The following is a 24,595-nucleotide window of genomic DNA, read 5'->3' as shown; positions in this document are numbered from 1 at the left end:
TTTCAAAAGTGCCTATGGGCGTTAGAAGCACAAATCCCATTGACCCGTGTTCCTGATTCCCTTTGGTTACAGTAAGAACTACTAGTGTAAACCCACTGAGGTCAACAGAGCTGCACCAAGAAAACATGTGGCCCAAGATGGCTTTCTCCACAGCAGAGAAGGCAGAGTGAACTGTTTTAACATTCTGGATTTTATTGTTCTGTACCTCTGATGCTTTTCCAGCACAGGGATTTTTTTAAATTATTACTATTAAGAATTATTCATATGACGGAGGCACCTAGCAGCCCCAGCCCAGATGGGGGCCCCATTGTGCTAGGCACTGCATGTACACAGAGTAAGAATGTGTTCAGTATTTGCCAAGATGCGGTTTGACACCTGGCCAATTCTGTCTTCTCTCAGGAGAAGCCCTGGCTGGCAAAGGCTGGCACAGGTGCCCCGTGGCATCAGGGTAAAACTCACCTAAAGTCTTAATCTAAAACAAAGAACCCCTTAAAAATCCCCAGAATGAATGGCCCCTTGAAATGCAAATGCCGGAGGTCTGTCTAACTAGGTACATAGCCCCCTGACCATTGTGTCAAAGTGGGTGTCCCACAGCATGCTTGGGAGGTAGGGCGTCCCTGTTATTCCCATTGAGAGACTACGTGACATGCCTAAAGTCCACTGGAAGCCTGTAGCAGAGCAGAGATTTGAACTCCAGTGCCTTGACTGCAAGTCTGTCCTTCCGCCCCGCAATTTGAGGACCAGACTCCTTGACACCACATCTTTCCCTAGCCTGCCATGACTCAGCATCTTTGGCTTGTATAAAAATCTAGGAATGCCCTCCCCCCCCGTAAAATATGATTCTGGATGATCATCCCACCTGGGTCCTTCCAGTAAGAAGCAGCCCATCCATCCATGGCAGTCCATTGAACTGTGGTGTTGTTATTGTGCAGGTTTGTGTCAAAGGAAGTGTCGTTATTGCATTATTTTCAGTCGCATGTATTTCTCTCTCCTAGGCATGGTGGAAATAACCCACTCCATGTGTCCGTACATCTCCAGTATTCCCCTCCTCACCCAAGGCCAGGCTCTTTCCAGATCCCCACCCACCCTGCCTTGGGTATAATTGTCTCTGCGTCAACTCCCAACCCCAAAATTTAGCACAGAGACATGTTCCACACAGTCCACTCCACTGGCTCAAAACAGGATAGTTACGCTGGGGATGGATTGTAGGTTCGGGTGCTCTCAAAGCTCTTGTCATTAGCCTAAGGTGTCGTATGCATGAGTGACCAGCTCCCAACATGGCCTGGGGAACTTGGTTCTTACTCACTTATAGTTTGGCTACAATCGATACAGATTGTATGCTAATCAATACAGATTCTTCATAGCAAAATCCCCCCAACTCTCCCAGCCCGGGCTCTTCTTGCCTTTCCTTGGCACTCCAGACCATCCATCCAAGCATGCCCATTGTCTCAGGTTCCTTATGCTCCCGAGTGGAGAGAGAGAGATAGAAGCCTCCCTTTATTTGCCAGGCAAAGGCAGCTTGAAGTGGGATTTCAGCCCCAGGGCATTGTCCACTTCTTCTACCAGCTGCAGGCTGTGCCACTGGGCGATGGGTCGGCGGGGATTGGCCAGCATGTCTGACCAGTGGCGCAGCTGGTTGCCCGTGGCTCTGCAGCCCAGGAACACCTTGCCGATCTGTTGGTTCTTGGTCACCTTGTCGTGATCCCAGACCGAAATCACCAAGTCGATGTTCTGGAGGGAAGGCACAAATGGAACAGGTGAGAGAGAGAGAGAGAGAAAGAAGGAAGGAGCGGGTGCATGTAAAGGGATAATAAAGATAATGGGGGCAGATAGAAAAGGAAGCAGAAGAAGATGGTGGGCAAAAGGATTAAGCGGAAAAGAAAATTGAGGGTGAATGGCTAGAGAGAGAAGCGTGATTTCCGCATAGGGATGCCTATGTAAAATGTTTGAATCCCTTCTCTCTGTGAGGGGTATGTTCTCTGTCTCCTAAAAAGTACCACTGGCCCCTGAGCAGGTTGGCTGGGGCTGCCTACGGAGAGGCATGTAGGCCTCTGCAGGAGTGTGTATAGAATCAGTCAGGGAAGGGTTAAGTGGCTACTGTAGAGTAGATGCAGTTGGGTTTGTTAACCCCACATGCTTGGTGGCCATGTAGAAAAGGAGGAAAAGGCCAGCCATGACTGCGGATGGGCTGATTGGACAGACTGACTGACTGACATGCATCCCCACCCCTTCTTGAAAATAAAGCATGAACTTTTATTTGGGATTTGGCTTATCCCCTGGAAAGGGAAGGGCTTGGAGGTTCAGCTGGTTGGGCTCGGAGGGTCATGCTCACACCAGGGAGAGGGAGAACCCGCTCTGGGATGCTCCCCATTCCTTTTCATTACCTCCTGACCACTCCCCTGCTCCCAGTCATGCTACAGAAAAGTGTGAGAAATACAGTATCCGGGTCTGGAATGAAAAATGCAATCAGCAAGGTCCCCTACACTTCCCCAGGGTAAATCCGGGGTGAGAGATTTCCTCGGAGGATGATGACATCAGCCAAGAGGGGGCAGCACCTGAAAGCCACTCGCCCCCCACTCACTCAAACCCTTCAGCCCACACCGCCTTGAGTTCCAGACTCCTTGTCTGTCTGTATTGCAGGAGACCCCACTTCATTTCCCTTAGCCTTGCAGAGCAGCTGAGCAAAGCTAAGCCCCCACCACAATGGCAGCGCCTGGCACCAACAGGACTATTATAATTTTTTTGTTAGCACCTTCAGTTATAGCAGCCACTTCACAGCCAGTGACTTTGGGTTCATTGCTAGTGGTGCCTGTCTGTTACTGAATGCTCTCCCTGGCTGGGGAAACCTACCTGGATCTGGTTGAAAGGCACCTCAAAATTAAACGCCTCATTGAAGTAGGGGCTTAAAGTGCTCTTCTTCACACCTGTCTTCTTCTTCTTCCATTTCTTCTTGTTCAAGATAAGCTGCACTTTGACAAAGGGGTCTGAGAAACAAAGAGAACGTAGGCAGGAGTGGAGGGCAAGACCAACCAGTATCATTAATGCTATCCCTTGGAGCAAAGATTTCCACAGCTGGCCCATGAAACAGCTTCATGGAACATTGACATTCAGAATTCTGCTCGCTTTCCTGATAACTGGCCTCTGCATGGCTTTGCCAATGCCCCTCGGTCATGACCTGCAGCAACCCCTGCTTTCCAGTTCCGGGCTTCCCCCACAATTCAGCCAATCAACCTCAGTCCTGATCTATGATATCTCTTGAAATTCCACACAGCTCTGCTAATGCACCTGAATCCCAACTTCCAGGCTTCCTGCTACTCCTCATAGTGGTTGTGTTGGGGCAAAATGAGGAAGAGGGGTAGATGCAAAGGAGAGGCACGGGATATGAGGCATCTAGCCTCATATGCTAGGGGGTTCCTTTAAACACAGAGTAGAATTGCTCCCAGCCCCATACACACAGAGGAGGTCAACCCTGAGCCCTTTCCACCCACAGACACAAAGTCCCCCCCCACACTCTTTGGGGTTGCCCCCAGAGCCCTTCTGCTGAGGGCAAATGCAGAAGTTGCCTATTGTACAAGCTTTTGCCAAACTGTGTTACAAATATATGTTTGCAGTGTTGCTGTAGTCATGTTGGTCCTAGGATATTAGTGCAGGGGTAGGCAACCTATGGCACACGTGCCAAAGGTGGCAGGCGAGCTGATTTTCAGTGGCGCTCTCACTGCCCGGGTCTTGGCCACTGGTCCCCGGGGCTCCGCGGCTGGCCTGGGGTACCGGCCACCAGACCCCTGCCAGGTGGGGTTCCATCTGCCAGCCCTGGGTCCTGGCCACCAGTCCCGGGGGCTCTGCTGCCAGCCTGGGGTACCGGATGCCGGCCCTGCTGCCAGCCCCGGGTCCCAGCCACTGGTCCGGGGCTCTGCAGCCTCCCCCAGCTGTGGCCTACTGGCCCCAGCCTGAGGCAGTGAGGGGTGCAGACTGGGGCAAGAGAGGGCGCAGCTCAGCACCCCCACCTTAAAAATTGTTCCAGCGCCACTGTACTGGGATATTTTTAAGTCCCGATGTGCTGCTTACATCACTCTCACGCCACGTGGAACAGCGCATTGCGTTTGATGTTGAGATTGGAATGTACATGTAAGAACTGGAATCAGCATTTTCTGACAGATTTCAAGATTTCCAGCAATTTGACCCAATGCTTTCTTTTCTAATTAAACCTGAAAAGTTCAATGAAAGCCACTTGGATTTGTCTGTATTTCAGTGGATGGGTGTTGAAGATTTCAAAATGCAGCTCATTTAGTTAAAAAGCTCAGAATTGTGGGCATCAAAGTTTGGAGCTCTGCAGACTGCACTTGAAGCTACCGAGAGAGATCACGGAGCCTCTATTCTGACCTGCTGGATGTCCCTGCCAGTGAAATTTAACTGTTTGAAGAAAACTGCGTTTGCAATGCTTTCAGCATTTGGATCCACATACCTGTGTGAACAGGTATTTTCACACATGAAATCTGTCCTCTGTCCCTCTCACAACCAGTTAACAGCTGATCATTCAGAAGCCTGTGTGCAGCTTAAAGTATCCAAATACGTGCCAGACATTGGAAAACTCAGCAAGGGCAAGGATCACACTAAACTGATAAGATCTGCATTTTAATTTAATTTTAAATGAAGCTTCTTAAACATTTTATAAACCTTATTTACTTTACATACAACAATAGTTTAGTTATATATTATAGACTTATAGAGAGAGACCTTCTAAAATCGTTAAAATGTATTTACTGGCACTCAAAACCTTAAATTAGAGTGAATAAATGAAGACTCGGCACACCACTTCTGAAAGGCTGCTGACCCCTGTATTAGAGAGACAAGCTGGGTGACCTTTTTCATCAGCAGAAGTGGGTCCAATAAAAGATATTACCTCACCCCTTATCTCTCGTGCAAATATATGGTGTGAGTGTTGGAAACTGGAACTAGACAATCAAACTCATTCATCCTCATCAGCTGCGGCTGAATTTGAATCCACAACTCTTACCATTGGTGCCTTCTGTATTTCTGTCTGTCTTATTTCCACTCCCATTATAGCAATAGGAGTCAAGCCTGAACTGTGCTGGAGCAGAGAGAGACCTGTGTTTAAGGCAAACCTGTCTACTTGGCGCTTATCTGTCAATGCAGCATCATGGTGTGTCCTTCCTTGTGTGTCCCACACTCCCGAATCCCACACTGTACAACCATTGTGGCCGCTTCTGCCTTACCTGATAATCCACTTGAGTCCATCCTCTTGAGCTTCTTGGCTTCCAAGATCACCACGGTGAGCTTACTGGTGCTGGGGATGTATCGGAGTGAAAAACAGATCTCCCCAAGGCGCTCTTGCTGTTAGAAACACAAAGTCAAAAGAGAAGTGATCAGTGAATGCTTGATGGCAGGATCAGAGCAATATAGCCAACCTGGCCAATGCCAGGGGCCGGTGGGGCTTTATGGACTATGGTTAGCCTTGGGGCCAGTAGGACTCCCAGGGGTAGGGATAGGGTTACCAAGGGTATGGATCTCCAGGGTAGGGTAAGGCCTGTGACCAGTAGGGAACTTCAAGGTAGGCTTAGAGTTTGGCTACACTTGCGAGTTACAGCACAATAAAGGAGCCCTGGGTGCACTAGCTCACTACCCATCCACGCTGGCCAGGCACGTAGAGCACTCTGACTCTGCGGCTACAGCGCTGCTGGTACTCCACCTCGGCGAGTGGAATAACGTTTGCTGCGTCCCCGCTGGAGCGCCGCAGCACCAGGGTGGACGAGATGTTGCATTACTGCGCTCTGACCAACCTCCGGAAAGTCCCATAATCCCCTTAAGTCAAGTGGCCACTCTTGTCATCGTTGTGAAATCGGCTGCAGGAATGCGGAAATGCCCTTTCAAAGCTCCATTTCGGAGAAGCCAGCTGCTTATCAGCTCCCGAGAAAAAGCAAACATTTACTGTTTGCTTTGAGTGAGTGAGAGAGAGAGGCGGGGGGAGGGGGGTCTGAATTTACAAGACAGCATGCTGACACACTCTCGACACCCCAAAAATCCACTCTCTTCCCCCCACACATACACACAACACCTCCCTGTCACGCTCCATGCCACCACCACCACCCCCATTTGAAAAGCACGTTGCAGTCACTTGCATGCTGGGATAGCTGCCCATAATGCACCGCTCCCAATGCCGCTGCAAGTGCCACAAATGTGGCCACGCCAGTGCGCTGTCAGCTGTCCGTGTGGACAGACTGCAGCGCTTTCCCTACTGCGCTCTATGAAGGCGGGTTTAACTCACAGCGCTCTACATCTGCAAGTGTAGCCATGCCCTCAGAGGTACAAAAGGTAAGCTTCGCTGGACTAGGACTATGCATGGGGCTGGTAGCGCTTCCCAGAGTAGAGTTAGGGTTACTAAGGGTAGGCCTTCACTGGCTAGGGTTAGACCTGGGTCCAGTAGCACTGCCCAAGCTAGTGTTAGAATTACCAAGGGTAGAGCCCTCTTGGGTCAGGTTAGGCCTGAGGCTGGTCAGGCTCCCCAGGCTACAGTTAGGGTTACTAAGGGTGGGGCTTTCCAGGCGAGTGTTATGCCTGGGACAGGTAGGGCTCCCTGAGCTAGGGTTAGAGTTATTAATTGTAGGGCTTCCCAGGCTAGGGTAAGGGTTTCTAAAAGTAGGCCTCTCCGGGCTAAGGTCAGGGTTACTGAGAGTAGGGCTCCCTGGGGTAGAGGTAAGGTTATTAAACGTGGGCTTTTCTGGGCTAGGGTTTGGCCTGGGATGATAGGGCTTCCCTGGCTCGGGTTAGGCCTGAGGCCAGTAGTGGTCCCCAGTCCAGGCTTCGGGTGGCTAAGGCAAGTGCTCTCCATCACTGCCTCTGCTGCACCTGTCCTGTGGATACACAAAGGAACTGGCCTGTGAATGCAGCATCTTTCACCTGCATTTAGTCAGTTATCCCAGAAGGGTGCCACCGGACATGACCACAACAGTAAGGATACAGGTTACACCTCATTCTCCAGGGGTTTAGAAGTGGGAGAAAACGTCCAAATTTGAAATTTCAAACAACATGTTTTGGTTGAAATTACAATGAAAAGAAAGGGTAAAAATGTGAAAACGTTTGTGAAAACGATGTCCCGTTCTCTGAGCTGCTCTAGTGTGGAATTATAGCCTCATGCTTTGCAAGCCACAGTTCATCAAAGGCCATGTTCCTCTGGGGGCAAAGTTTGTTGAAAATGTTGTCTCTTTTTTGTTGAAATGTTGATGAAATTGCCCATTTTTCAACACTTTGACCAGCTGGTTGAAAAGTGGGACATTTTCATGGAAATGTCATTGAAAATACTGTCCCAGTTTTTGGTTGAAATTTTGACAAATTTGCAAATTTTTGATCAGGTCTGCTACACACTCCATTGTGGATTTTTATCAGGTGAATAAATAATTTACAATTAATCTTGTATTCACTGAATTTTACCTTTTTTTTCCTATTTGCAAATAATCTTCAGACACACCAAGAAAATGTTCAGTTTTATAACTAGGCAAAATTAATAGCAAACTTCTACTTGTTAATTAGGAGTATTACAACCAGGGCTACAAACTATAGTTCATGCTGTAACTGATGGGACTCATTTACATAACTTATGTAACTATTTTATGTAACTCTAATTACATAAGTGGTATAATTTACAGTGAATAACGAGCACGGCATGAATTTTGAACTATAGATTTGACTGTCATCTTCAACATTTGCATTTCACACTGTTTTGGTTAGTAGCTTTTCATCCAACCAGAGAATAGAAACAATTCCATGTGACTAGATAGCATTGCCAATTCTTGTGATTTATATCATGAGTCTCATAATATTTGGTGCTTTTCTTAAAACCCCAGCTCCTGGACTTCTGTCATTATAAGAAAATTTCCATTTTCAAACAACTTTTAAAAAGTACAGTTCTAGCCTTCTGGCCCTCATGATTATAGAGGAAAGCTTGAAAATGTGAGCCTTAATGGCTAAAAAGCAAGAAAAATAAAAAGAACCCAATGTTTATTATTTTGAAAAATCTCATGATTTTGAAGTCAGGCCACGAATGATTTGGGGCGGGGGGGTGCTGACTCATGACTTTTGACTGCTTGGCTTGGCCATTCTGCTTCTGTAACCAGCCATCTCAGCAGAAGTTGCAGTTCCCTTGTTATATATCAAACAGAGCAACTCAACGTTTGGCAAATATTCCAGCTACAAATGTGCTTTTCCTACTCCTTTCGGGGAGGAGCGAGTTATTTCACCCAGGCTCATGGAGCAGTTTACTACCCACAATCCTGGCCATCCATGCTGGCTAGTGAGTGGGAGAAGGATCCTCCCATTCTTCACCCCTCTCCATCCTTTCCTTGTTTACTGGCTCATTGCAGGGAATCTGGAGGGAGTAGCCTCTGCTCTTCTCACTGTGTCTGGAGGGGAAATCTGAGCAACCAGGCAGGCTTTGCTCCCCTGTGCAGTTGAGTAAGGACTGCAACAGTCCTAGCCCATGGGACTTCAGCAGAAGTACTTGCTGATGGGGGAGGTGCTGCTCAAGAGGAGAGAAGGTGGTGGAATCAAAACTTCCATGGGGAGATCTGTGAGATATTTTGCCACTGGTTCGGTTTCACTTTGCCCACTTGCTGCTCCCCTCACTCCAGGATTTGACTTGTATACTCACCTCCCTCTTACTGGCAGCGGTGAGCTCTTGCCACTGTTCAATCACGTGCTGCAGATCAAAGTCGCCCAGAGGCAGCCGGACCTCGCCGATGATGTCGTGTTTGGCAAAGCGGTTGAAGTCGTAGATCTGCATCACCAGGGTGGACTCAGACATCTCCGCCTGGGGAATCTGTTCGGGAGGAGACCAGAAAGGAATAGCAGTGGGGGGGTTAACAATATCACTGTCGTGCTCTTCTGTTGGAGCTCAGTCTCATGAGTGTGGGGCAACAGAGCTGTAACAAAGCTTCCCTCACTCCATTGCCACTCCCTTTCCCCCTGTGCTGAAGGCACATCTGGGCCTGGGGAGGCCCTCCTCCTCTCCCAGAGTGAGAGTCAGCCTCCATGGTCATTCAGCGCTAGGATTCCCAAAACGCTGCTCTGCTGGCCCTAAACCCTGAGCAGGAAGGACCCCTGAGTCTTGGAAACCAAAGGAAGGAGGGAAGATTTGTTGCTGTGATCATTTGCAGGAGGGACCACAGAGAGGTGACAAGTCCCCGTTTCCCACTCAGACTCAGCAGAAGAAACTGGCAGGACGCAGACAAGTTTGTGCAGGAGACCAAAGCTTTACTCCTGCAGGTGTGTGTATGGTGCTGCACAACCGGGAGAGCAAACTGATCGTGCTCCAGCACCCACATGAGTGAGGGATTCATGGGGGGCAATGGAGGGGAGTGTGCAGGGCACTATTAGTAGCAGCCTGGTTGCTGCAGCACTGGGAAGAGTGCAGGCTTCATTGAAGCCAATTAGTCAGTTTCTGCTGAGGATTAATGACCCTTGGGTAGTAATTGCTGGGCTAAGGAGGCAATTTGGCTCAGCAATGGGGAAGATGTAAGTGGGAGGAACAGGAGCTGGGGGAAGCTCAGAGTGTGAGCCTGAGCTGAGGAGAGATGGCTGTATAGAATTCTCCTCCCACTGTATAAGCTTGCAATGCATTCTGTTGTACTGTGTAAGTGAAGAATAAATACCCACGTGGTAAAAGGGTAACAATCTGGTGTGAGGGGGTGGTTAAGACAGCAAGAAACAGGCCAGGCAGTACGGCACACTGGGTAGTCACAGAGCCGCCCTCTGACGGGGGAAAAGTAAGTATGAATGTCAGAAAATCTCAGACCCTGTTTCTTTATTCTCAAGAATCCAGGGCATAAATGGGGGCATGTGGGTAACAATGGGTGGGCCTGAAGAGACATCCATCTTCTGTGTCTCTCCTCCTTGGCCTCACTCCTGCCACAAAGCAGGAGGAATTTGTTGGAGGCGCAGCAGTGCTCTCCCTAACAGGCTCATGTCCTCATCCTGCTTATTTGTTTACCTTGCTCTCGTACGTGCCACCCTCTGTATCTGGGCTCTGCAGGATCAGCAATCGCTATGTGAGGTCTGCTTTCAGCTCACAAACAGCGAGTCAAGAGCAACTTACAGCAGCGATCTGGATGAAAGGGAGTAGCTGAGAGCATTTCTCACCTGGAAGGTGAAGGTCTCATTGAAGACAGGGTTCAGAGTCTTCCGGTAAACCTTGCTTTCATACTTCTTCCTCATATCAGATGTTAAGTAGACAATAACGTATGGGTCAGAGGTCCCCCCGCTGTCCATGGCCTTTAAATCTGCTGCCTGCTTCACTCCAACTTTCATCTGAAAAATATCAACAGCAAAAGGTTATTCCGTGTAAGGAGAGACATCTGGCTCGGCTTTGCAACCTTCCAGGTGGATGTACTCAAAGTCTGTTGCAACTGGACACAGAAAAGCACGGTAGGTGCTTTTTGTTGTAGGAAGCAACGTTGGGGGTGCTGTTATGGGTCAGTAGCCAGGAAGACAGGAGGGACCCTAGTGGCCAACTGGAGGGCTAGGACCTATTTAGTATCTGCAGCTGTGCCCACAGGTTTAGGGGAGGAACTGGAGCTGCGTGCACAACAGAGGATCAGCATGTTGGCTGGGTGTTGTGGGGGTGGACAATGTGATGGGCAAGGGGAAGAGGTGCAGAGCTGGCTCTGAAAGGAGAGGGTTTGGGATGCTGTGAAGGAGGAGAATCTGACAATACAAGAAAAAGGCATTTCCTGCATCTTCCATCAGTACTAGGTGGCTCACCCTGGCGTAGCAAGTCCTACCTCCTGGCTACGAAAGTTATACTCCAGGGAATACTGCAGCCTTCCTCGCTTCTCATTCTCGAGTCCAGACTCCAAATCTTCCATATCTGGCTGGACCTACAGAAAGAAAGCAGCAGAATGTCTTCTGAAATAACATTGCTCGTGAAGATTCAAGACTGGGATCTCTGGCATTTCTCCATGGCTGGAGACTAGGGGCAACAATGCAGTTCTCTAACCATGTCACCATATTCCAGAGATGATGCTGCCAGCCCAAGCTGCTTGCTCCTTCCTGAGCAGATAAGAGTGAACCCCAAGTTCATTACATTGTACTGCAGTGTGCTGCAATCCTGGAGGTCACTGTTTTAAAGTCATGTTTAGATTGTGACAAATGATGAAAGGATCCCTATTACATTCTGGGAGTATGAGTCTGCAGACCGGCCACACTGAAGTGAACCAAGCAAACAAAAATCAGGACAGCCTCAGCATTATGCAAGGCTCCATTAATAAGCCCAAAAAGGGACACTGGTACATCTTATTCTGCCACACTAAACATAGATCTCTCTCATGCTGGCTGCTCCCAGACTCAAAGACAGTCTGTACTTCCGTTTTTCTTCCTCTGTTTCCATAGCTGATTAATTTGGAGCGCATGAAAATGAGTAACTCATAGCACTGGTGCAGAGGAAGTTCTCCATGCACATCTGTGCTAAACCATCCTTATTCTGGCCCGCAGCAGACATTGCTAACTTAGCTTGAGGTCGTTTCTGAACAGAAGCTGCCCCAGTGGTGTGTCCATGGCAAAACCCGTAAGTTCTTGGCTCTCCAGCCTTGTCACTCAGTTCACTAGAACGTGCTGCTGCTTTCTGAGAGCCTCTGCATGCTGTAGAGTAAGGCGGAGGAGGGGCAATGGGAGGAGCATACCAGGCTGGCAATGGTGGAGCCATTGATGTTTTGCAAGTTGAGTTTCTCCTTCTTCTTGTGCTTCTTCTTGCAACAGCAGCACTTGATGATGCAGATGAGGAAGAGGATGAGGAGAAGGCCTGCCGCAATTGCAATGACGATGAGAGCCCATTTGGGTACTGTTGCACCGTTTTGGAGACAAAGAGAGAAAGAAATGGGGTTAGATCACTTTTTATGGAATGCCTGTCTAGATAATCCCCGTTTCTAGGGAGAGAATGTTATCAGGACTCCTGAGTTATCATCTGAGCCCTGGGCACATCACTTAAGGCCCAAATGGTGGACTTTAGGCACCTACATCCACATTTAGGCACCTAAATAAAAGTGGCCTGATTTTCAGAGATGTTGAGCTTTTGCAACCCGCCTCCACCCCCAAACTAACTCAGAGCTGTGTGTGATCAGCTCTTCTGAAACTGAGGCCACTGTGACTGATCTGCTGGAATATGGATTAATTAATTGTCTAATGTTTGGCACACCCATCTGAAAAGTCTGGCCTTACCTTCCCTGTGCCTAAGCTCCCTAGCTGTCGGGGGTGGGGGGGAATAATACTCCACTACCCCCTAGGGATGGAGTGAGGGTTAATTCATTCATGTTTGTACAGTGCTTTGAGACCAATGGAAGAAGTGAGAAGTATCAAAAAGGCCAAACGGTCGATGTAAGTTCATTTCAAACATGGGTAGCTGGGTAGAGAAACTGGCTGAGATTTTCAGAGCAATCTAGGTGATTTAAGTGTAGGCAAGTCCTGAAATGCTACAGTAAATGCTCACTACAGCAACCGGAGGGGTTCTCCTGTTGGCATAGTTAATCTACCTCCCCAAAAGGCTGTAGCTAGCTCAACAGAAAAATTCTTCCATCGACCTACTGCTGTCTACACTGGGGGTTAGGTCAGCTTAACGTAGCTGGGGCAACTTCCCTGTTTAGTGTCAAGCTGACCTTAGACACTTACCTGCTATTGAAATTAATGGGAGCTATCTATCTAAATCTCCTTGGCTGCTCTGAAAATCTCATCCACTGGTTGACTGGGTTAGCAGTTTGTGCCATGGGGAGAAGGAAAGACCCAAATGCAGAAGCAACTCCACTCGTTCAAGCCAATAGCACCTCCGATATTGCATTCACTATCCCTCGCAGCCTGTTTTATCCCAATGTAGCATGTCCTACTAGCACTGCAGTGCTGATTGTTCTCATCTTCACAAGGAGACGGCAGTAAGCAAACAGGTCACATCCTGCACAAACACTGCCATGTCCTTTAAATCCCACTGCCTACACCCCAGCAGGTCCCTTTATGTGCTTCTTGATCATCACGTGCTTGGGAGAGACCAAGAAATAGTGAAGGGGTTGTGAATATCAGATCCAGCAGTGACACATGTTATGTTCCCAGCCATCGTTAAATGATGTGTCATTTTGGTGGCGGAGGTGCCTCTGTTTGAGGAATCAGTGCAGGTCAGTGTGACAGAACCAGCATCGTATCTGTGGGAATTCATATTTGTTTAGAGGTTGAGATGTGAGCGCCCAGCTGAGTTATATCTTTTCCCTGTTCTGGAGATCGGCTTTGCTAAGCTCTTGTACTTATGATCGAGTTTCGCCTGCAGTTCTGCAGCAATGGAACTGGCCTGGGAGTTCACTCCCTTGATGCAGGAATTTGCTGCAAAATACAAACTTGCACTTTGGGGAAAAAAATGTTCATGGCTGAAAAAACTCACGGTACAGAACATAACTGGATGTAACAGCTGCACTATTGCCTCCAGGAGTCCAGAGACAGCCTGGAACAACCATTCTCCGACAGCTGTGAGCCACTAGGCTGTTAAATCTGAAACCTAAAGATACCAGTTTCCATGGCCGCGTTGTTCACTCTTTCCTGGCTGATCTTTCTAGCAGAAACGTCCAGTGAAACGCCTCCTCCTGCCCTCCCAAAATAAACCCTGAATGTACGAGTCGTTGCTAGATTTAATCGGGTTAACAGCTACGTACATTTTCAAAATGTATCTGAAACTGCCACTGGAGTGCAGCACAATCCAGGAATCAGGCCACAGAATTTTCAGGCCCTCCCCTGACCAAGCCCTGCCCCCTGGCACCATGCTTATACTGTACAACTGAGCACAACCCGAAACTGTGGTGCCACTAGGTGGCACTGTCATCATTTCCTAAATTCCCCCTTTCTTCATTACTCTTTCTAAGATGCCCAGTGGCTACGGGAGCCACCATTCAAACTTGAAAAGGAGTACTTGTGGCACCTTAGAGACTAACAAAGTTAGGACAAAGTCATCACATCAAGCCATCCTATCTTTGAGTTTTCACTTCAGGTCACCATGAAGTGGAGCTGGAGGGGTGAAAAAGGCAAAGGAGCTCATTGGGAGAAGGGACCGCTAGGCTCTCAGGCCAGGAGCAGTGTCCTCAGTCTGCAGGGTACACCTCCCTTCCTCCCTGGTTGGAATTCGGGGGAGCTGGCAGGGGTTCAGGGGAGCTGAGGGCTTTAAAGCTTATGGTGGCAGCCATTTGTGAGATCAAGGATAAGACCAAGAGGAAGCACGGTTGACTCATGATGGATTCAGCAAATAAATTGATCCCTGGTGAACCAAACACTTGTGCCCACTCTGCCACCTTTAATTTACTCACGAGGTATTTTGTTAATAATGTCATCGACGAAGCCAGGCTTGGCAGTAGTCAGAGCAGCGGCACTGGGGGCAGTAGTGATGTTTGAACTCATTTTGTTTGCCATGAGTAAGTGTGGGCGACCTGAAGAAACAAACACAATAATTGGGAAATTAATTTCCTTTGCACTGTTTGTCTCTCCAATCTCAGACTCCAGTAAGAGTAAATACATATAACATATGAAACAAACATAGTAAAATATGAGTAGCTTGGACCAGATCACCTCTGTAATAATGTGTTAATTTGCATTATACTATTTAACCGCTAGGTGTCTCTGTGTGCTGGACAGAATTCCAGACAGGTTGTAGTCCCTGACAAACAACAGAGACAAAGCTGGGACTCAAGCTATGCGGAAGTCTGTTTGATTGTGTCTGTCAACTGTGCTTTTTTTTAATAAATGCCTCCTATTTAAGAAAGACTGTGATTCTATGTAATGTGACCATCTCCTCCTGCAGAGAAACTACTGGGAAAAGGACAGAGAGGATGAAAGCTCCACTTGCCCTCAGGGCATTTTCCTGCAACTATCGCCTCAGGTGGGAGAGATTTGAGGAGCTGTAGGTGCAGGAGTTCATGCTCCCTCCCAACCCTATACAATTCAAGGATCCAGGGGGAAAGGAACTTCCTTCTCCACAGAAACAGGAGCCATTTGGCACTGACCTTTCCCTGTGGCAGCATGGCTGGAGCAGGAGTTGTTTGCATTGACTGGATCCCCTTGTTCAGTAGCAGCCTCAGAGGGGACCCACGGTAGGTAATACATGATGCCACAGAGAGCAGTTTCTCTCCTGCTCCGTTCTCTTCCTTCCCCAGCCCTGCTCCTGAATTCCAATCATGGTGCAAATGAGTATCCACATGAAGCAATGGAGGGGGAGATAGTGGAAAGTCTGTGATCCATGCATGGAGTGCCCAACTCTCATGGGCCCCTTGCATTTCTATTTCATCCATAGGTCCCTAAGGATTCCAACGTGTGTGGGCGGTATTACAAACCACACAGACAGATCTCTGTTTTCACTCACTGAAATACAGCCCCCTCTGGGGTGGAACGTAAAAGAGGATTAGTAGCAGGCTGTACCTCCACACTGCAGTTCAGCACAGGAAATGGAGAACACTGTGTCCAACTGAAACTACAGCACGTTAGTAAACTTGGAGCAAACTAGACACTAAGAACTGCATCATAGTACACCGTCTTCATTATGATGCTGTGCAGGATCTGGGAGCCTCCAGGCCTGAGACATGACTGGATCTTTCACCTCTGCTATGTTAATCACAGCCTCCAGCACTGAGACAGCAGCTCATTACCTTTATAGAAGTGCACCATGGCATCTAGTGTTGGACGGAGACACAGTCATATGGCCAGTGGGACATTATAACATGGACAGGTGGAAAGAAAGAATGAGTGTCCAGGAACCACACATCATCCTTTTCTCCAGAATTAACAGGAAGAGATTTATTATTAAATGAATAAACATGGAGAAGAGAGGCTCGGGATGTGTGTATGTGAGGCTGTTAACAATGGACCAGGCCCCATTACTCAGCTGAGCAGTAGCTCACACAACTAGTCCCATTTACTTCAATTATTTATATTACTATAGCACCTAGAGGTGCCACCAAGATCATGTGCTAGTCGTTTCACATACACATAGTGAGAGCCAGTTCCAGGCCCAAAGACCTTACAGTCTAAATAGACAAGACAGACAAAGGATGGGAGGAGAAACAGAAGCACAGAGAAGAAAAGTGACAGAGGAGCCTGGAATAGAACACACCTCTCCTGGGCCAGTGCTATAGCTATTGGACCATACTGTCTCCCCTGGGGGTAGCCATGAATAATAGCTCAGCATTGTGCACAAAGGGGTCACAATCTGGCCTAATGTTGGCTGAATGGGAAGCAACAGGAAAAATTGCTGTGAGAGTGAGTCAGCAATCAGAGAAGTCCTTAGTAGGGACTTCAGCAGGAGGCAGTGTGTGCTAGTGGATGGAGCACTGGACTGGGAGTCAGGAGACCTGGTCTAGTCCTGGCTCTGCTCCTGCCCTGCTGGGTGACCTTGGGCAAGTCACTTCACCTCTATGCCTCAGTTTCACCATCTGTAAAAGGGGGTAATGATTCTGACCTTTGTAAAGTGCTTTGAGATCTGCTGCTGAAAAGCTTTAGGTATTATTAGTATTATTACTAGGAATGTCTACACAGTTACAATATACAAGGCCCTTTCCCCAAGCAAGGGTGCGCAACACCCATTCATGAACGTGCTGGGTGCTGGCCGGTCAATAATCAAAGCCAGGTGTGTGGCTCTACTCCCTGGAATAATATTAATAAATGCAATGCCAGACTGATGTGATGGACACGCAAAGTATGTGCCTATTTACCTTGGCTCCCAGCAGCCACTTGCTGAATGTGAGCATGTCTCCATTTAATGAGAAAATGCAAGTGTATATTGCCCGCCACTCAGCAAAGAGACAAGTAATGGGCAAAGAATATTCCTAAAGAGAAACTTCCCTTGACTGAGTTTTGTAGCGAATGTTTCATAACACTAATGAAGGTACATGGAGCTTTTTGTTTTCCAAGTGATTCACAAACCACAGCTAATAATTCAATTAATTAATTACAAGACTATTCATAGATTCATAGCTATTTAGGTCAGAAGGGACCATTATGATCATCTAGTCTTACCTCCTGCACAACACAGGCCACAGAATTTCACCCACCACTCCTGCAAAAAACCTTGCAGTGCAGTGTAGTAGCACCTAGAAACCCCAACGGAGATCAGAGTTCAGCTAACACTGGGCACTTTTGAAAATCCCATGTAAATTTCCAAACATCAGGCAGGCAGAACAAAGAATGGACTCTATTCAGTGCTGAAGAAAGGCATTTTAGAATCCTGAACATACATTTGTCTGAAGTAAAATTACTCCAAAGCAGCCATTAGAAAGTACTTTAATTAATTTTGTTTTAACTTCAGTGAAAAACCTCTCTTGAATTTAAATCTTCCCCTGCAGTGACAGCAACCCTAACCAGCTGCTAGTGCTGTGAATCAGAAAGTGAAAACTGTAAACAAAAGTGAAAGTAACCTGTGCACCTATGTCCCTCCGAGTTCCATGAAATGCAAAAAGAGAATCCATAAAAATGGTGCAAAGCAAATTAGATTTTTAATGGTCTTGCACTTTTAATAATCCAATTTGGTGTATTCAGTACCCCAGGTAACGAACACTGGGTTTCTAATCGTGTGCATTTCCCCCCTCAAATCTCTGTGTAAACTGTTAGATTAGAAATTTATTCCCATTCACACTTAATTTAAGAAAGCCAGTGCAGGAATTTCTACTGCCTTTGCTGCATAATAGACTTCTATAGTGATGCCCAAATTTCTGGACTGTGGCTCAGACCACGCATCCATAGAAGGGAACAAAACCACCACTTACACCCCTATGCCTAAGGCAGCAAGATACTGGGTCCAGGTATTGCAGAGATATGTTTATGAAAGATTGTGATTTGGAGATGCTCCCTCATAAGGGACAGTGTTGTGAGTGTGGGAATTTGGAGATGCACCCTGGGACGGTGGGCCACAGCTCACTACAGAAGCTCTCCAGTTTGTTTTATTAAAGTTGTATTCCTTTCTCATTCACTGGCTTGTTATTTAATGAACCCCAAGATTGTTACAGGCATGTAGGAGTAAGCAAGGTTATTTGCCTGCGGACTCCCTCCGTGGAGCAAGTGGGCAAGGAATGGGTGAGGAACAAGCATAGCCTTGGCTCCAGCTCCCTACTCACTAAGCCAGATTGGGTTAAGTAGGACAGTAAACTTTACTGATGGCAAAGTAAATTCCTATTCCAGGAGAGCAAGAAGGAAGCATTCAGACTCAAAGTGGAGTCTCTGAGGCAAAATGTCTCCTGGGGCTGCTCCCTGGTTGATGCAGCTTTGGCCTCACTCCTTGCTCAGGGCTGTGAGCTTGAGTCACAATCTAACCCTAGGAGTACACAAGTTGTGGGACAATAAGCTGGTTCCTCCTATAAACATGGAACAAATAGATCTTTGGCACGTGCCACGCCCTCAAGATAGCTCTGGCAAACAAACTGTGATAACGCTCAGCTGGCATCTGGAACAGAGCATCAGGAAAAATGTCCAACTGCACTGAATGATGTGGATTTCATCAAATTCACAGTATCCAGTCCACACACATACAAGTGCACAAACAGGCTTACACAGATGCCAGCATGCACAGGGACAGGCATCTGATCAGAGACTCAGAGATACTTACACTAGATGTAAACATGTACCCACACACCTATGCACATATTGTATATACTGAATGGACACATACAGAAATGCATACACTTACAAATACATTCAAACATGTCATGGATAGATACAAATGCACACACACATACTCTATACACATGCACACACACTGGGCCTGATTCTCATTTATACTGTGGTCCCTTTATATTGCTCTGGCAGCAAAAAGGGGCCTTAAAGTAGGAATACATTACACCACTGCCAGTGTGGTTTAAAAGGGCCTGAGTGTATGAGAGAATCAGGCTTATGGTCTGCATCTATGCACTGCTACGTTCACCAGGCAAACGGTCTAACTGTTTATTGGCAGGGGCCTTAGAAATGGGAAGGAAGGAAGGAAAGCCCTTGCTCAAATGGCTGGGGCTCAGTGGTAGAGAACAATGAAGTAAGAGAAGAGGAAGAGCACAGATACTTCTGTATCATCTTTCACCAGCTCTCAAAGCACAATATAAAATTAGCTCTACAACACTCCTTTGAGGGCGCTAAAGGATCTCATCCTCCACCTCTGGGGTGGAAACACAGCAGCTGCTAAACAGCACACAACAATACTACACAACAGTTTAGGATAGGAGGTGAAGGACAATGTATCCAACTGAAACCACATGGGGATTTGGTGAGAACAGCATGGACTAACACCCCTGCTCATTCTAAAAATGCCACAGAAGTTCTAATGCTTTGACTGCAGGACAGTGCTGAGGCTTGGAGACAGGGCTGTGTGGGAAGCTTAATGGCTCTTCTGTTCTTATCCTCCTTCACCTTTCCTTCACTAGCACCCAACTCCTCCGGGCCCTGGACAGCTTTCTTCTCAGGAGCACGCTTCATCTGCCACAAATGCAACATTTATGCCTGGCTACACACCCCAGAGTGACGTTCAGCCTGAGAATGGGTGTGTGCCTGTCACAGATTAATGTGTGGGTGTGTGTGTATACACAAAGGTGGGGATCAGGTGTCCACAGCAACTCTTTCCCACTGCCTGTTAATTGCCTGGCAACACTCCTGCTTTACTGGGCATCATTAAAGGTCAGAGATTAGTGTCCCAAGGCCACCTTCCCAAGGAGCTTCTCCAGGCACCTTATTTCTTAACATTGCAGAAAATTGATTTCTGGTGCTAGTCTCCTCTCAATACCTTCTGTAGGCCAAGGGCTCCATTAATGCTATAGACCAGCTCCTCAGCTAGTGTCAATTAGCATCACACCACTGACATGAGTGGGGAGATGCTGACTTTTATGTACAGGGACAGCTCCCTAATTGGTGTCAGCCTATCAGCATTCCCTTCGATGGTGCTTTGCTAATTAACACAGCTGAGGGCCTGTCCCTATATATAGAAAGCTAGTGATAGGCTGTCTTCTTCTTCTTCTCTTCTTTTTTTTTTTTTTTGTGATAGCTAGAATACCAGGTTGATTGTATGAGGCTTAATATGAGTCAAAACCAGCAAGTCACATGTGCTCAGTGTGTGTGTAAGTGTAATGGGGCAAGGATTAGCCCTAATGCATTAGCAGAGCTGTTCAACTTTCTCAATTTCCCCTCAAGCAGGAAGAACTGAGAAGCAAGACAGTTTAGCCACCTTTTACTTCTCTGCTCCCTCTTTACGCTTCAAATCCCAGGGCCTCATTCTTCTTCCACTGTGTCTGAGCAACTGCCACTGACTTCAATTACTGCTATTAGGTGAAAGAAATATATTACACTGCAATACCCTTTCTTTAGGAGAAAGTTAGTACAGAGTTGAGGGGGTTCTGCTGTTCTGGTAAGGAGAGTAGGGATAAATCTCTGAGCTTTATAAGGCAGCAGCAGGCCCTTCCATCCTGGTTTGTTTTACTGGTGGATCTCTGGGGATGGGGGAAGCTGCTACCCAGTTGGAAGTGTTCCCTTGAGCTACGGTTGCTCCAGTTTCGGTTGGTCGGGTGGAAGGCAGCGGTCACGGTGGAAGGAAGCGGAAAGCTGTGCAATATGGGTCACTGATGGTGGTGCCAGAGTTTTTTATACCTAGGCCATCTTGGTAGATTGTAGGTTCACGTTAGGAGGGTCTTTCACATTGATATAGCGGGGGTGGACCCAGAAGAAGAGCAGGTGCAATTAGCGCTGAGATTTTGATGCGGGGGGAATGATGCGTTCCGAAGAGATCTGGAGATTGGAGGGTGCAATATTGGTACTGGTGCAAGTACACACTAAACCAGATCCTCAGCTGGTGTAAATCAGAGTAGCTTTTCAATGGACCTCTGGGGAGCTATGCTGATTTACATCAGCTGAGGGGCTGGCCCAGGGTAAATATCTGATAACCTATCCAGTCAGGTGAACAAGTAGGAGCGAGCAAACATCAGCCCATCAAGGAAGATTCTTTTCCCCAAAAACTACACGAGCAAATAAATACTTAGATAGTTTTTGATTGGCTAGTACAGGGGTGGCCAACCTGTGGCTCTTCAGAAGTTAATACGCGGCTCCTTGTATAGACACCAACTCCGGGGCTGGAGCTCCTGGCGCCAACTTTCTAATGTGCCGGGGGGTGCTCACTGCTCAACTCCTGGCTTTGCCGCAGGCCCTGCCCCCACTCCACTCCACCCCTTCCCGCCCCCTCCCCTGAGCCTGCCGTGCCCTGGCTCCTCTCCCCTCTACCCCCCAGAGCCTCCTGCATGCCACAAAACAGCTGATCGGGAGGTGCGGGGAGGGAGGAGGAGGTGCTGATCGGGGGGGTTCCGGTGGGCAGGAGGCTCTGGGAGCAGGGTGCGGGGAGCTCATGGGAGGGGCTGCTGACATATTACTGTGGCTCTTTAGCAATGTACATTGGTAAATTCTGGCTCCTTCTCAGGCTCAGGTTGGCCACCCCGGGCTAGTAACTAGAGATGAGTGAATATTGCAAAATATTTTCTGCCGATATTTTCTCAACTGTTTGCACTCATTTCAGCTCACACTGCAGGCTTTTCTGTGTTTATTTTCCATGAATAGTCTAACAAATGAGTTTCCTGGATGGTCTTGCATTTAAAGCACTGGTTGGCAACCCAGTATATCTTGATCCAGTTCTCCTCTCTGCCACAGACCTCCTGTGTGACCATGAGCAAGTCATTCAATCTCTCCCTGTCTCAGGTCCCAATCTGTAACAGAGAAAATCATTCTCTTTCTCCCACATGTTGTCTGACTTGTCTATTAGATTGGACACAGGTTCTGTCTCCTATGTACTTGTACAGCACCTACCTCAATGGGGTCTCTATCTCAGAGCTACTGTTGTACAAATAATTAACAATTATGATCCTTGCAAAGATTCTGGTGAAACAGGGAATGTTAAGCAAAAACTGAAGAATATTTACTGAAATCAAACTAAGAATTCACAGTCGTGCATTTGCACAATACAATCCGAGCATAGGCTTAGTATGTTTTCTATATTAGGGGGGCAGGGGCTTACTGCTATTAATAATAGGTATAGGTCTAACTTCCGGATTGACCGATTTAGTGGTATTTAAATTACAGTGTACTTAATGAGTGAGTCGGGGCAGAAGTGCCACTCTCTCCCCAAGCCCCACTGTGTGGGGCTGGCCACCCCAAGCAGCCCTGCTGTGTGGGGCTGGTCTGAGCCGCCTGGTGTCACCACTCACCCCCCAAATGTTCTTCGATGCCCCTCATAGAGAGGACACGCCCCACAGTTTGAAAACTTCTGGTATACAGTTTGGGGACAACACCCCTTCATGTCCCCCGAATTGCCACCCCTAAATCTGAGCAGGTAACAGGAAAGTACTATATGTCCAGTCAGAGAAGTATAAATTTGAATATTTAACACTTGCAATAAAACTGCTCAGGACCAGACTTCAGAACAAGAATTCTTTGGAGACATTATTCAGTGAATACCTTTAGTAACAAAATAAACTGGAGAAAATCACAATTTGTTTGTGGAGCCATTCACAAACAGAAAAAAAGAGGAGAATTATGTGGAATAAATGCTTCATTAGGCATTAATGGCTAAGTTGTACTAGTAACTAAAGAGTATCTATTGGATTTTCTCTGATTTGAACAGGTTGCTTCCTGCCATGATATAATGAAGTAGATCCCATTGCAAGACTAGCAAATAGAAGCCCACTATGGGTTTTCATTCTCCATAGACAGGCCCCCAACCTTCTGCACCTTCCAGCTGATTTGTGAGGCTCTGGCAGTTCAAAGCAGCCCTGAAGCTGGCTTAACTGGTTACTTGAAGACTTCTCTTGTCTACAGAGGATCTTCAGGGGGCAAGTTGCCATAACAATTCATACACTGCCCCCACTTCTGGTCATGTGGAAAAAGGGGCATAGTCAGGGTGTCCCTATCCCACAGTGATTCCCCAGGTGCTGGAATGGCCCCTTAGTACCATGGGCAGATGGTGTAAATCAAAGCAACCTTCAGACTGCTCTAGTTTGCTCTTATGGACGCCTTCCCACTCACTCCCTCTCTCCCGGAGTTGTGCTGTGTGTATCATGGGCCCGCCCAAGGATCTGGCCCGGAATCTTTGCATTCAATGGCCAGATTGTCAGCTGGTGAAAAATGGGGTAGTTCCAATTTGTAGCTATGCTGATTTATGCCCGTGCAGGATCTGGCCCCATGATATATAAAATATGCAGTGACACATAAAATGTTATGTCGTAGAACATATTTCTTAAATGTTTCCTCAAATGGCCAACTTTATACTGTTTTGTAATATATTCTACAACTGCTCTTCATCCTGCCAATGTAAATATACGGAGTTCCACAAAGCTTATGCAGTATTTTGGATGAAACCATCAAAGTCCTATCGGTTCTCCATTAAACTTCCCTCAATAGTTTGCACAGAAGTCAAGCTTGGAACTGATTTCCTTTCCCTAAATCTCCTTTCCCCTCAACCCCATCAGGCAGTATGCTGCATGCTAGATAGTTATTGGCCTGCCAGTCTGAGAGATGGCTGCATTTCAACAGAGCTGTATGTATATTGCCTGTAAAGATCATTGGGTCCCATCAAGGTGGAAGGTGCTACATCATCACTGTACAATAGTACTATTTGCTTTGCAGTGCATTTGATCAGAGACAGAATAAATATACAGGAAATACCTTTATTCTGACCACCAAAGTTGGACAATGAACAATTCTGCTTATCTTGTGGGTGACTGCAGTAAACAATAGAGCTGGAACTAGCCAAAATCCACACTTGCCCACCAGCCATTGAACGCTTAACATTCTGCAAACAAGCCCCTCCAGCCGTCCCCTAATGGGCAGGAAATGAATGCTGTGCACAAGAATGAATATACCCAGACCACGGGGCACTAAGCTGATCGTATGGGATAAAGCTTGGCTTCGTTCTGGGATTTCCAAGGAAAGAGACACTTGTTATCACTGAGGAAGATACATCTGAGCTTGAGGCCAGACTGGGATCTAGGTTACAGCTCCTATAGAAGTCAATGGGGTTGCACACAGAGTGGAATTTGGCCAGTCATTTTGTATCAGATAAGCAGGTAAGGGATATATAAGAGGAAGGAAACCACTTACCTCTTTGTTTCTAGCCTCCCTTTTTCCCACCTTAGCAGCAGCTGAGCCCTTCTCCTGGGTACACTGATTCCGCTCCCTACCTCAGAACCTGAAAAGGGCCCATTGTTGTGGGGGCCATTAGCCCTCAGCTCAGCACACAGGGCTGGTGGCTCACAGCAGGGATCACTATGTCTCTGTACAGTGCAGCCCAAACAGGAAATTCTTCTTTGCGAGCTGCGAAACCAGACCGATTGGAAAGGCTCTAGGAAGCCCCACCTCAGGCATTAAACTATTCACCTGCACACACAAAAAGCCACAAAGGGAACTCCCAGTGGGACCAGGAAGCAAAATCAAGAGACTCTTTCTGCCTGGGGACAAGCTAACAGGCTTAAGAAACTCGAGGCAACAGGTATTGTTGCTCTGCTGCTTGTTTGTATCAGGGGGACAGGAACCTCTGAAGTGGGAAGCTTCATTAAATTTGGTGTTAATG

General features: G+C 47.4%; 1 protein-coding gene across 2 annotated transcripts; it reads right to left on the bottom strand.

The window, feature by feature from the left end:
• Window positions 1-202: 202 nt before the first annotated feature.
• SYT8 (synaptotagmin 8) lies at window positions 203-24,288 on the bottom strand. 2 transcript variants are annotated; one of them, XM_073347242.2, is made up of 9 exons: window positions 24,127-24,288; window positions 14,337-14,456; window positions 11,688-11,845; window positions 10,791-10,886; window positions 10,150-10,317; window positions 8,663-8,830; window positions 5,235-5,352; window positions 2,851-2,984; window positions 203-1,731 (listed from the first exon to the last, which is right to left on the bottom strand). In XM_073347242.2, the coding sequence occupies exons 2-9, from the start codon at window positions 14,437-14,439 to the stop codon at window positions 1,498-1,500; spliced, it is 1,179 nt and encodes a 392-aa protein (XP_073203343.1). In that variant the 5' UTR covers window positions 14,440-14,456; window positions 24,127-24,288; the 3' UTR covers window positions 203-1,497. The 2 variants fall into 2 exon arrangements, with proteins under 2 accessions (XP_073203343.1, XP_073203344.1); XM_073347243.1 differs by lacking the exon at window positions 203-1,731 and adding an exon at window positions 2,391-2,448.
• Window positions 24,289-24,595: the final 307 nt, after the last annotated feature.

The sequence above is a fragment of the Lepidochelys kempii genome, chromosome 6, assembly GCF_965140285.1.
Source record: "Lepidochelys kempii isolate rLepKem1 chromosome 6, rLepKem1.hap1, whole genome shotgun sequence".
In the NCBI taxonomy this organism is placed as follows: domain Eukaryota; kingdom Metazoa; phylum Chordata; order Testudines; family Cheloniidae; genus Lepidochelys; species Lepidochelys kempii.
This window is presented reverse-complemented; position numbering and strand designations above follow the sequence as displayed.

Coding starts and splice junctions, on each gene's coding strand:
- SYT8 (XM_073347242.2), bottom strand. CDS start 14,439: ATGGCAAACAAAATGAGTTCAAACATCACTACTGCCCCCAGTGCCGCT. Junction 10,318..10,790: donor ATAACTTTCGTAGCCAGGAG/GTAGGACTTGCT, acceptor GATATTTTTCAG/ATGAAAGTTGGAGTGAAGCA. Junction 5,353..8,662: donor CCGCTGCCAGTAAGAGGGAG/GTGAGTATACAA, acceptor TGTTTCTAACAG/CAAGAGCGCCTTGGGGAGAT.